General features: G+C 35.5%; 2 protein-coding genes across 2 annotated transcripts; one reads left to right on the top strand and one right to left on the bottom strand.

The window, feature by feature from the left end:
* Positions 1–268: 268 nt before the first annotated feature.
* On the top strand, positions 269–2,420 carry LOC130957594 (uncharacterized). The gene is made up of 3 exons (XM_057884440.1): positions 269–669; positions 774–1,236; positions 1,452–2,420. Exons 1-3 carry the CDS (start codon positions 269–271, stop codon positions 2,418–2,420), a joined length of 1,833 nt encoding a protein of 610 aa, XP_057740423.1.
* A 3,834-nt stretch (positions 2,421–6,254) lies between these two features.
* On the bottom strand, positions 6,255–12,217 carry LOC130955856 (cleavage stimulation factor subunit 50). The gene is made up of 14 exons (XM_057882840.1): positions 11,852–12,217; positions 11,609–11,692; positions 11,390–11,502; positions 10,689–10,761; positions 10,479–10,562; positions 10,318–10,404; positions 9,568–9,638; positions 8,961–9,012; positions 8,803–8,860; positions 8,145–8,245; positions 7,898–8,052; positions 7,252–7,360; positions 6,785–6,841; positions 6,255–6,708 (listed from the first exon to the last, which is right to left on the bottom strand). Exons 1-14 carry the CDS (start codon positions 11,951–11,953, stop codon positions 6,553–6,555), a joined length of 1,302 nt encoding a protein of 433 aa, XP_057738823.1. The 5' UTR covers positions 11,954–12,217; the 3' UTR covers positions 6,255–6,552.
* Between the last annotated feature and the right edge of the window lie 494 nt (positions 12,218–12,711).

The following is a 12,711-nucleotide window of genomic DNA, read 5'->3' as shown; positions in this document are numbered from 1 at the left end:
GTTTAGTGTATGGTGCGCATACTAGGAATGAAAAGCTGGTTGTGTGGGAAGAGCTGAGCTTTTTATCTGGGTTATGTCAAGTACCTTTTTGCTTTATGGGAGACTTTAATGAGGTCGTTAAAGTGGAAGAGCGAAAAGGGGCTACTACTTTGACGGGGTCGGCAGCGGACTTTAAATCTTGGATTCAGGATATGAAACTAGTGGACTTAGACTTATCTGACCGCCTGTTTACCTGGTTTATGGGCCAATCTTGTAGCCGCATTGATAGATGTTGGTTACTTTGGAATGGCTAGAAGAGTTTTCTGATACAAGGCTACCAGGTGGTCCAAGAGGGTTATCGGATCATTGCTCAGTGGTGATAGAAGCTGCAAGGGTCGGAAGGGGGCCGAGACCTTTTCGAAGTCTTGATTCATGGTTCACTCATGAAGGATTCTTGAGGATGGTGAAGGAGGAGTGGAGAAGCCTAGGTGAGGTGCGGTTCTTGGACAAGTTAAAGGCCATGACGATTCCTTTGGGCAGATGGCATAGAGAGAATTTTGGGTCTATGGACATGAAGATTAAAAAGTTTGAGGAGGAGATCAAGAAAGTAGACGATATGGTCAGTAATGGAGTGCATGATGGAACCTTGGAAGCAAGAAGGAAGGCACTGGTCAGCTCTTGTAAGAGGTGGTATATAAGGAAAGAGGTACATTAGAAGCAGATGTCAAGATCCAAGCATGCAAGGAGATGGACAAAAATACTCGGTACTTTCATAATTTAGCCTCAGCTTGAAGGAGGAACAACCGGATTGATGCTTTAATGATTCATGGAAGAGTATTGAGCAATCAAGCCAGGATTAAGGTGGCTATAAGAGATTTCTACAAGGACTTGTACCAACAGGAGGTGTCACCTAACGTAGGCTTTCGGAATGGGTTAGTAATGCAGATAGATGTAGAAGAGGCAACAGAACTGGAGTTGATGCCATCTGTTGAAGAGATAAAGGAGACAGTATGGGATTGCGAGTCAACACAAGCACCAGAAAGAGACAGATATAATATGAATTTCATCAAGAAGTGTTGGGAAGAAGTTGGGCAGGAGTTTACTGGAGCAGTCTTGGATTTTTTCCAGTCTTCTAGGTTACCTAGAGATTCGAATATCACTTGGGTGGCGCTGGCGCCAAAGTTTGTTGGGGCTAAAGAAATAAAAGACCTCAGGCCGATTAGTATGGTGGGTTGTGTGTATAAGGTCATATCTAAGGTATTGGTTTGGAGAATGAGGAAGGTCATGTCAGGTTAGTAGGAGAGACACAGAGTGCGTTTGTGAAGGGCAGAAAAATTCATGATGGGGCATTGATAACTTGTGAGACTGTGCAGTGGCTGAAGGCTAGGAAGAGGAGTGCCGCGATTATTAAACTTGATTTTCAAAAGGCATACGACTAGGTCAAATAGAGTTTTGTGGATATTGTTTTGCAGAAGATGGGCTTCGGGCATATATGGAAGGGGTGGATTAAGGAGTGTCTCTGCTCTGCGTCTATGTCGGTTATGATAAATGGGTCCCCCACTAAGCCTTTCAAGATGGAAAGGGGACTACGACAAGGAGACCCTTTATCTCCGTTTCTGTTTGTGCTAGTTCTTGATGTGCTACATAGGATGATTAGGGAGGCAGTGAGGAATGGCCGCATCTATCCACTTTTGGTTGGAAGGGATAACATTGAGCTGTCGCACTTACAGTTTGCAGATGATACCATTCTATTCTGTCCTACTGAGGAAGAGACTATCAGGAACTACAAGCGATTGTTACGTTGCTTTGAGCTGATGTCAGGGTTGAGTATCAATTTTGAGAAGGCTAGCTTCATTCCGGTTAACAGTGATCGGCATTGGGCGCGTAAGATGTGTCAGTTGCTGGGTTGCAAGGCGGAGTCTCTACCAGTCCGATATCTTGGCATTTCTCTTGGAGCAAACATGAGGCTTGTGAAGACTTGGAAACCGGTAATTGATAAGGTGGAAGACAAGTTAAGTCTGTGGAAAGCAAAGACCCTAAACAAAGCGGGTAAGCTGGTTCTTATTAAGTCTGTTCTGAATAGTTTGCCTATCTACTATCTTAGCCTATACAAGATGCCGAAGACGGTAGCGGAGAAGTTGATCTCACTCCAAAGGCGCTTTTTGTGGAGTAAAGAGAATGGGAGAAATGGGATACCACTAGTAAAATGGGAAGTGGTGATGGCTCCAAAAAAGGCAGGTGGTCTGGGAATTGGAGACGCAGTAATTCGGAATACAGCTTTGCTCTTTAAGTGGTGGTGGAGGTTCTCGAAAGAGGATTATCCCCTGTGGAAGAAAGTCGTCTGCTCCTGTAATAACTTGAATCCGAATGAGATGCTGTGTGGTCAGACTATACCTACAAGGGGGTTCTTGGAAGGATATTTGCCAGTTACAAATCAGTGAGCCACATGTGAGAGAAAAATGATCAGGGGTTTGTATATGGATGTAGGGAATGGCAGAACAGTACGGTTCTGGGAGGATATCTGGTTACCTCACGGTGTTCTTAAAGAGTTGTTTCCAAGGCTTTTCTCGGTCTCAAACCTCAAAGGTTCTGTTATTGGGGATTGCGGGTTTTGGGATGGGAGTAGAGTGGATATGAAATTTTCAATGGAGGAAAGAGCTTTTTCAGTGGGAGTTGGCACTAGTAAACCAACTCCATCAAGTTTTACAGTTTGTTCAGCTAACATCTGAGAGGGAGGACAGAGTGGTCTGAAAATTTGATAGATCTGGTATTTATTCGACTAACTCATTTGTGCAGGTGTTACAGGAAGCGGTTCTCCCGGAGAAAATAACAAGTTATAGCTTTACAAGTGCAATTTGGAAGGGGTTCGTTCCACCAAGGATCGAGTTATTCTCTTAGTTTGTGTTGGTGGGGAGGGTGAATACTAAGGACAGACTGTGTAGACTAGGTGTAATTAACCCAAATGATCGTACATGTGTCTTATGTGGTAAGTCTGTGGAGTCTACTTTTCATTTGTTTGCTGGTTGTGAGATTTTCTGGCAGTTGTGGTGTGCTTGGCTATTCGCTCTTGGAAGGAAATGGATCATGCCTGGTACACTCAAACAACACTTTGAAAGCTGGACGAATGCTACAGCAAGAAGAGGTGAAAGGAGGAGGTGGGTGATTGGTTTCTTTGCTGTTATCTGGACGGTTTGGCTAGAACGGAATGATAGAATTTTCAGGAATCAAAGCTCACGTGTAGTGGATATTATTAATAGATCCTTTTTGCTCTCCGATGAACGGAATGGTTGTGAACCCTATGGTTGTTGATGGCAATGCCGAAGATAACTAGGGGTTGTCATGACTAGAGTTATCGGGTTGTTCTTTGTTATTTTATATGCTCCACCTTGTTGTGTTAAGCTCTTTACTTTAAAAAAAAAATTTAGAAAATTACTAAAAAAAAATAAAAGACATTGAAGACAGAGAGGAATTTGAAATTAAAAAAAAGGACTAAATGTAATAAAAAAAAATAGAACTCAAACTGCATACTATTTAATATTCTAATTTAATTTACAAAAATAATAAAAATTTTTATGTAAGTAAAAGTTGTATAGACCTAGAAAATTAGTGACAAGTAAACAACTACTAGAAGACAATGGGCAACGTGAGTAAGCATGGGATGAAAGAGAAGATAAAAAATACTAATAAAAAAATAGTCAAATTTGACACCATATTAAAATTTAATTTTAAAAAATATATCAAAATTTTTTTTAATAAAACAGCAAAAAAAAAATTGAAAAGGATCTTTTATCTTTTACCTTTTAATGAACGAAAGAGAAAGAAAAAATGGATGGAAGAAAATAAAAAAAACTACGGAGTTGGAGGCGCTGATTTTGTGGTTTTCACTCCTGGTGGATAAGAAGTGGTGAAAGATCGAACACGCAGGAGATCCTCAACTAAAAACATCCTGTGTTTTGATTGGAAATATTTTCATCGTTTTTAATTGAAAAAACTGGAAACGAAAAAACATCTTTTTAGTTTTGTATTTCTTTTTGAAAATGTTTTCGTTAAAAATATCTTTAAAATGTTCAATCAATTATATTTTTATACTTTATTTTCATTTTCATTGAAAATAAAAATGAAAACACCCAAATCAACCAGTCTTTAGTTTTTAGCACAGAACAAATCAAAGTCCATTTTTCGTTTTTTTTCTTTTTCTTTTGGGTCTTATATCAAATCCAATTTGCACCAACCCAAATCATCTGATCCAAATGCGTAGGCATACATGATTGCTCAACCCAGCCAAAACTTTGATCAACGAGCATTTAAAAGTACAGCTGAGACTTAGCTCAACTGGCTAAAACATTAACATATACTCGACCCAAAAAGATTTCAAATATAGAATGCGTTTGAATAGCTTTTTAGAATTGTCCAAAAAAAAAGCTTTTTAGAGAATTTATTTTAAAAAAATTTAACATATTTGAATTAACTTTTTTAAGAAAAAAAAAACCTTACGATTAAAGAGACAAATTCCCTGTTTATAAGCCAATGATATTGCTACGAGGAAATAGGTTCATCAGTTAATTAGTTCTGATTTTTATAGTGTAGATATAAAAATAAGATCGTAGTCTTCTAAAAACTAAGATAAGTGCAAATGCATACTTTTTTAATTATCTGATAGTTCAGTTTGGACTCTTGTAATATTTTGCTTGAAAAAATAGACATATTTTTTTAACCTGTATTATTGTTTCGGACAAGTACTGATGCTACTGCTTTGTCGATCACTGTTGGATACAAACACAAACTCTTCACCCATTTCAGTTAGAAGGCTGTGAGAGAAACTTCTTGAAGATTTGAAAAGCTTACTCGCACTCTTGTGTTCAAGTGTAATTGTGTCTTTCTGAGGATTGTGAAAAGAGGCAACAATTTCAACCCTGATCTGACCAGAAATCTTAATAGCGCTGTTAATCTTCCATTCAACTGTTAAACTTCTTTCAAACAGGTCGGACTTTTTATGTTTATGACCGTCTAGCACTTATTGGTGTTGATTTTAATTCCTCTTTGGATAAGTATGAATCTGAAAAATTTTCCTACTTTTACTACGAAGGCACATTTGGTGGGATTAAGTCTCATCCCATGATGTCTTATCATTGAAGACTTCGGGTAGATCAATCAGCAATGTAGCTTCAAACTTTGTCTTGACTAATATGTCGTCGACATAGGCTTCTATCAGCTTTCCCAGATGAGATCGGAACGCTTTGTTTCTTAGCTATAGGTATGTAGCTCGTGTTCTTTAACTCAAAAGGTATTACCACATAACAATGATTAGTCTTCGGGGTAATGAACAATGTCTTCTCTTGGTCAGTTCATACATCGAGATTTGATTATATCTCGAGTAGGTATCTATAAAGAAAAAAAACTTATAACTCGAAGTTGAATTCACCAAAGCACCAATATCGAGTAATGGGTATGGATCTTTGGGACAAACTTTATTAAGGTCAGTGTAATCTACACATCCCTCCACTTGTCATTCTGCTCCTTCACTAAAACTACAACGAATATTTGACTTCATTGAGGAATTTTGCTTCCAAAAGTGCCTGAACTTGTTCCTCCACAATTTGTGCTCTTTTAAGACTGAGCTTCAATTGTCTTTGGTGCACAGGTTGTGATCCAAGATAGACTATTAGCTTGTGACTCATGAGATCGAGATGTATGCCTGACATGTCGAAAGTTTTCCAAGCAAAGAGGTTTATTCTTTTTTTTTTAGCAAACTAATGAGATCTTCCTTTAACTTTCCCTCTATGTTGGCACCTACACTAGTTGTTTTCTCAATCTCATCCCTATCTTATAAACACTGCTCAACACTACTTCTGTCAATGTCCTACTTCCAGGCACTAATCTGTGAAATTTTCTAAGAACCCACGCGTTACATTCTGGAGACAAACAAATATAATCCATACGTATCAATGTTTCTTGGAATCCATACTAGAGACTTGCCCATATTGCATAACTCAAATACTCAATCAATCTCACATATCTAACTATCTATGAGAGATTGACAAGTCTAAAAAAAAAAAGCAGACACTAAAAGCAACTCCAATCAAATGTTTTTAAAGTATTACTTTTAATACTTATAAGAAGTAAACTGATTTAAAATCGAAATTTACAATGACATTGATAGATGAAATTAAAAAATCTCACTTTAAAAAGATAGTATCATTTTGATGAAAAACCAATAAATTTTGCAACTATGTAATTTTGATAGAATAATAAAATTCAAATTACATTGATATCAAATATTAGAATGACAAATCTCGAGTTTAGTTTCAAATTACTATTTATGACACAATCCCTCAAATACTGATGTAGCATTTTGTGACATTTTATGAGACCCAAAATAAAATTGAAATAAGAACCAGCATTGGAGTTGCTCTCACAATCCTCAAATCTCAAGTGAGGATCACATGCATTAACTGCTCATGGAGGATATTAACAGAGTGAGGAAAATTTATGATAACAATTTTCTGTGTAAATTTTCATTCAGCGATCCCTTTAACTAATGCATGTGAATACATTCATCTTCCTTACACTTCATTATATAGTTTCCTTCCAGAACCTAACTGACCTATCAGTTCCACAGGAAATAAAAGCCGACTCTGTTGGCGAGTGATCGATCCAGCGGGGTGCGCCGACATGATTAGAAGGCCACTTTGCTACTTTTTCTGTTGTCATTGCATCCCAGATAACGATCTGCAATGCACGCCAGATCCTCAATAAAATCCAGTTAATAAAGCTAACATCAAACACTATATGGAGTTAAACGAACCTCATTGTTTAGTTCATCTATGGAAAGAATAAACTCTTCTGTCTCGTTGAAAATTGCCTGCAAAAACAAATGGTATTGCCTCGTGAACTTAGGTGCAAGTAATCGACAGTTTTGGACAGAGATTCTATTTTAACGCGACAAATTACCTCCGGATGCAAGATTATAAGATAAACTTATGGTAAGCATACATGTCAGGTCCCATAGAAGATATTATTTGCCTTAATAATAGTGAGAAACAACAATTTCTTGTGAATAAAGCAAACAAAACATTTTCAAAAATAAACCATGGGAATGAGTTACTAAGGTGACACAAGGGATGATAGAATAGACTTAATTTCACTCTAATGCAAAAGAAAACTCCAAGTATATGCATCACAAATACTGAAGAATCGGCTTGTTAGTCCGGAACTGACCAATATTAATTCCAAAAATTTGCTAGAAAGGGAAAAAAAAAGTTATGTATATACCTGGCATCTTAGCTGTGTATGCATGGCTCCCAGATATTGTTTGACTAATCTTCCAGAACCAACTTCCCAAAGCTTTATGGTAGAATCCTTACCACAGGAGAGCACAAACCTACAAAGTTAAAAGTTATGTCACTACAAAGATCCAATCCTATCAGGAAACTTTGGGAAAGTGTAACAAGTTGACAAATGGCTATCTGCAGCAACATCAATGAGGCCGGTCATAAATTCAACAAACTAGCACAGAATGCAATACTTCCGGCAAATACTAAAGCAAAAAATTGCTTTGACTGATTTACAGTATAAAACACAAGCTCTTAATGTGTTTTGCAGTAAACAGGATGTTAATTTAAGATTGTTAATTCTGATGTTACATATTAGTTGATAAGAATGTCAAGTGTTGGAACTACAAGGGAAGTGCCTACTTCAAAATCAACATCCTTGTACATTGAAAATGCAAACCCTCTCGTCACTGTAACTTTGCAACACGTCAAAGGCTAGAAGGTTTAAAATATATGACTGAACACAATCAGTCATGCTGTCCTTAAAGAACTCATCATGCCACTGAAAGTGCACTATCCTTCAAATGGTAATTTAGTGCATCAAGGTTTGTGTTTGCTTAACTAATTGACCCAAAATATAATTATACCTTTCATCCTTTGTAAAAATTGCACTTGTAGCCTCAGCTGTTCCATGTGCTCCAGTTATCGAGCGCACACAATTAGCAGTGATGCCATCCCACAACCGAATAACACCATCTTTAGATGCCGTAACATACATGGCACCTGTACAAGAATATCTGACCTATAATACAGAAAGAATTCATTAACATCATTATAGAGGAATAGAAGAAAAATACAGGTCCGCATAGTTTTTTAACAAGAGAAATGACATGCCTGGTTTATGGCTCCATTTGGGCCAACCTCGGGAATGTTTGCTGATAGATAACACTGGAAGGTATTTATATCATACAAATGTGGAATTGCATGATCAGTTCCTGTTAGAAATTGATATTGTCATGTGAGTTTTTTTGTGAAAAAATCAACAAAGAAAACAAGGACACTAATTGGAAGATAATCTACCACGAATACATGCTTTTTGGTCAAACTCTCACAATGTTTATAAAGAGAAAATCATTCAAATTGCACATGGTTATTACCAAGCTCCAACATAGAAGTGGATATGCAAATGTGAATTTTGAGATATTGTCCAAGTGCATTGAGAACGACCAAAAGCAGTTCACACAATTAAGGGTTGGCTACATATAGAAAACATTTGACGCTTGAAGGTGAACATTATGTAAACTGAAAAAGCATAGCTTAACACGTCATCATTCAAACTACTACCTAGGTAATGAGTTGACCTGAGAAGACTATGAAAAGAAAACAAGGTAAAATGAATAATTTTATAAAACAGCAACAAGTCACGAGCTAGGGAGTAAATTATGGTTGGCTCATACTTATATCAATTTTATCTTAAGAAAATGGTGGTACTAGCAAAAACAATAGACAAAACTTCAGCAGGATATATTTTATATTTGATAAACTTAAATACCTGCGAGAAGAAAGTCTCCAGAAGGATGAAACGATACAGATCGAACATTGTGTGTATCCTGCAGAACAAAATTTAACAAACTGAAGGTTTACAATTGATTCTTATACTTGCTCATTAGTTGCAAAAGCTTAAATATAAGAAATGTAAGATGGCACCACCTGTATAACCCTGTATGCTCTCTTTGCATTGGTCTTAGAAATATCAAAAAACCTAAACAGGATAAAAAAACTAGCATGTCAGATGTCACATTGAAAAAGCATTTCCAAAACAACAAAGATAAGAAAAAGCGAACTATTTGGATCTCCCCTCCTGTAGTAGTTACACATGACACCCTACTTTTTTTAATCCTCGCAACGACACCCATTGCAGCAAATAATAACTAACACCTTTTATGTTTTAATTTTATTTTGCTACGTTACCCTCTCAATGCACCACATTAACCACTCCCTCCTTCAAACAAAGCTTTCATTTGGCGAATAAGAGATTTTCTCCTCTAATACAGGATTTCACAAAAAATGTAGTTTAAAATGTTACAATTTAGCTGTTAATCTCACCTGAAGACATATACTACTTCTTACTTAAATTTCCTGACAAAGTAGGCAGATGCTAAAGGGCAATGAATACATATAAACAAGGGGAAGTTGGTACAAAATTTCAAAAATAAGCAGGGAGCCATGTGTAATTACAGAATATTATGTAAGCTCCTAATATACAAAATGCAAATGAGAATAAAAAATTACATAGTAATACTATATGTGGTCTTACTTCATTGTTTGATCTTTAGCTCCAGAAACCAAGATGGTACCTTGTGGATGAAAATCCAGATCATTTATTGGCTGCGGTTCATTATTTATTTTTTTTTAAAAAAACTAAAATAAAATACACATGAACAAATTTGCAGGATCATTCTATAATATTTGCAGTTTAAAAATTTAATGCCAAATGGAATGAATGAAAAGAATCAGCTAACAAAAGTCATTGATATTAGATGAAGGTAAATTCTGGTAAGAAATATGTCACTGCAACAAAGACAGATAAAAGTTGATATGTTGAATGTCATGTTGCTTTGTTAGGTAATTTATCAAGTTTAAAATAATTTTGAACTTTGATCATCCAAAAGTCTCGCAAAAGAAGTATAATTGAAAAGAATGGATCTCAAAAACAGAAACAATATGATTTCAGTGATTAGTATCTTTGGTGATCAGCATAGACTTATATACTTTTCAAAAATAGGTATTCGACATGCTAATCAGGTATCTGACTCTACAGAAAGCATACATTGTTCAATATTGTCATATTTCCAAATGAACTATAAAATATATTTTCAAACTCCCAATAAACTAGGAATTTGACTCGTTAGAAATTACACCTACATCATGAAGCCAAGTGAACATAAAAAATTAGTTCAAAAGTGCTGATTACTTATCTTAATCATAGGTAAGACATCAATTTTGAGATAAAGGAAATATTTTTCACATAAAAAATCCAACTGAACTAGAGAAAATGTAAATATACTTGTATGTGGTCATAAAATGTTCGAATTACAGGCCGCACAGGGCCATCCTTTGCATCTGGAAGTAACATTTGCTTGATCTTTGAAACCTGCCAAAAAATGGAAGCATGAGTGCAAAAGTCGTTTATGAGGAAAAGCGAAACAGATAACAATAAATCAGCACCTCAAAAAGCTTTATTGATGTATCTGCACTACCAGTCGCAACAAACTTCCCATCAGGACTAAATCTAGCACATCTGGCAATATTCTAGAAATTAAGCCAATCAGTCTAGAAAACAGATAACTAGAAAAAAAATTGCTTACAGTAGGGTTTGCATAGTACTTTTAATTGTTAGGGCAAGATGCATATATTTCATTACAGCATATTACATACCTTGTGCTCTGAAAGGTGTCGTGTCTCGTGCTTTGGAAAGCTTTTAGACGTGCCTTTTATATCTGGCACAGCACTGTTGTAACAGATATCAGCCTTTAGTTATGTGAATTTCTCTCGAGGGCTTTGTTAGTGTTACAAGGGCATATCACCTATATCTGAGTTTCACTTTGAAAAACGAAGGAACTTAAAAGTACTGAAATGATACTTCAGAAGAAGCCTATATTAGTCGAGCGATGAGTCAAGATCTATGGTCTGATTTCATTAGATCATTGTGAAAAGTGAAAGCTAAAAAAAAACACACTCCCCCAAGTTGAACTTGAATATAATATGCTAACATGCTTGCATGCTCAATTTTTAATTTTATCATCATATAATGAAAAGAAATTAATATAATTGATTCCCATTGACATACTTATCCACCTGAATAGATAAGTACTAGTTGCTAGCCCCCTTCAGAACTCAGACGTTCTAATACATATACATTTTAGATTAAATGTATATGGTATCAAATGCTAATCATACCGAAGCGTGATAGAAACAACCAAATTTAACTTGCCATTATGAAATGACATAATTGGCATTTTAAGGTACATTAACAACACATTATCAACTACTACTATAGATTATAAACTATACGAGTTACACAGTCACACTAACTTCAAATTGGGAGAAAAGAATAAGTATCAGCAGAAAAGAATTGCCTGAAATCAATGATGGTAGCTCCAGGATGAGTCGGCAGCACGGGTGCACCCAAGTCGCAAAAAGGAGACGACAAAGTCCCTTTGAAAACATCATCTTTCTCCACTGCAAGACCCTGTTATCTCCTTAGAATCAAAAGCTTCCTCATGCAGCCATGCTTAACATAAAAAGTACAAGAGAATCATACAGTAACAACAACTAAGCAAAATAAGAAAAAGAACCTTAGCAACCAGCTCAAGAAGCTTGTTGGGTGGAGCTTCCACATTCAGTGGTGTCATAGTTGCTGAAGCTACAGCACTTGCAGCCTAATAAAATAAATAAATAAATAAAACTTATTTTTCAAATGTAATATTAATAACCATGTAAGAATATCATTAAATTACAAAAAGGAGCGTAAAAAAGATATCAACTTTGTCCTCTCTTTTTTGTGATGCAAAAAGATGAAATAAGATTTAGGGTTTTGCCTGAGTAAGATTGCTGTCGCGAAGATGAGCGACGATTAGGGAATTGAGGTGCCGATAGAGTTTTCCATCTTGCAGAGTCTGCTCCCAGCTATTGTTCTCCATCAATTCCTGATCTCTGCTTCTTCTTGCAAGAAATTCCCTACTCTGTCCGAATCTAAAACCCTATCCTAGTTTTCTAATCATTCGATTCACTAATTTTCGGATTTGATTTAAGATTTACGGTTCAAATGTGTCTGATAGAGTAACTTTTTTCCAGGTGTTTTTACGGCTTTCACTAATTTAGTTCTTTAGATTCAATTATTTTTGGAGATTCAGTTCTAATTATCATACTAGTTCTGGATTCTTTTCGACATTGGATCAAATGAACCGAATGTAGAACTAGTTTTGATTTATCACAAGGCTAAAACGATGTTGCTTAAAAAAAACAAAAACAAAATTGTTTTTGAAAATAAAAATAAAATAATATGTAGATTATAAAATGACAAATCAAAATTAATTTAATGGGTTAATACTCAAATTCGTTCCTAAAAGATCACGCGATCTTCATTTTCGTCTCTGAATAATTTTTTTTAATCAAATTAATCCTAAGTCAAATTAGGCCCAGTTTGGGTAAATAACTTAAATAAGTTCTTTTGAAAAAGGAGCTTAAAACATAAGGACTTTTATTAATAACAGCTTATAAATAGCTTATTTTGTGTTTGGATTTTTAGTTATAAAAGTACTTATTTTAAAGTTGTAGTGTTTGGATAAATAACTCAAAAGATAAATTTTTTTTACAAAAGAGAATGAATATTAAAATAACGATGATAACAAATATTTTCCAATATTGAATGTTGATTTTACATAACCTAATCACTAAT

The sequence above is a fragment of the Arachis stenosperma genome, chromosome 10, assembly GCF_014773155.1.
Source record: "Arachis stenosperma cultivar V10309 chromosome 10, arast.V10309.gnm1.PFL2, whole genome shotgun sequence".
Lineage (NCBI taxonomy): Eukaryota > Viridiplantae > Streptophyta > Magnoliopsida > Fabales > Fabaceae > Arachis > Arachis stenosperma.
Note: the sequence above shows the minus strand (reverse complement) of the source record. Positions and strands in the feature narration are given on the sequence as shown.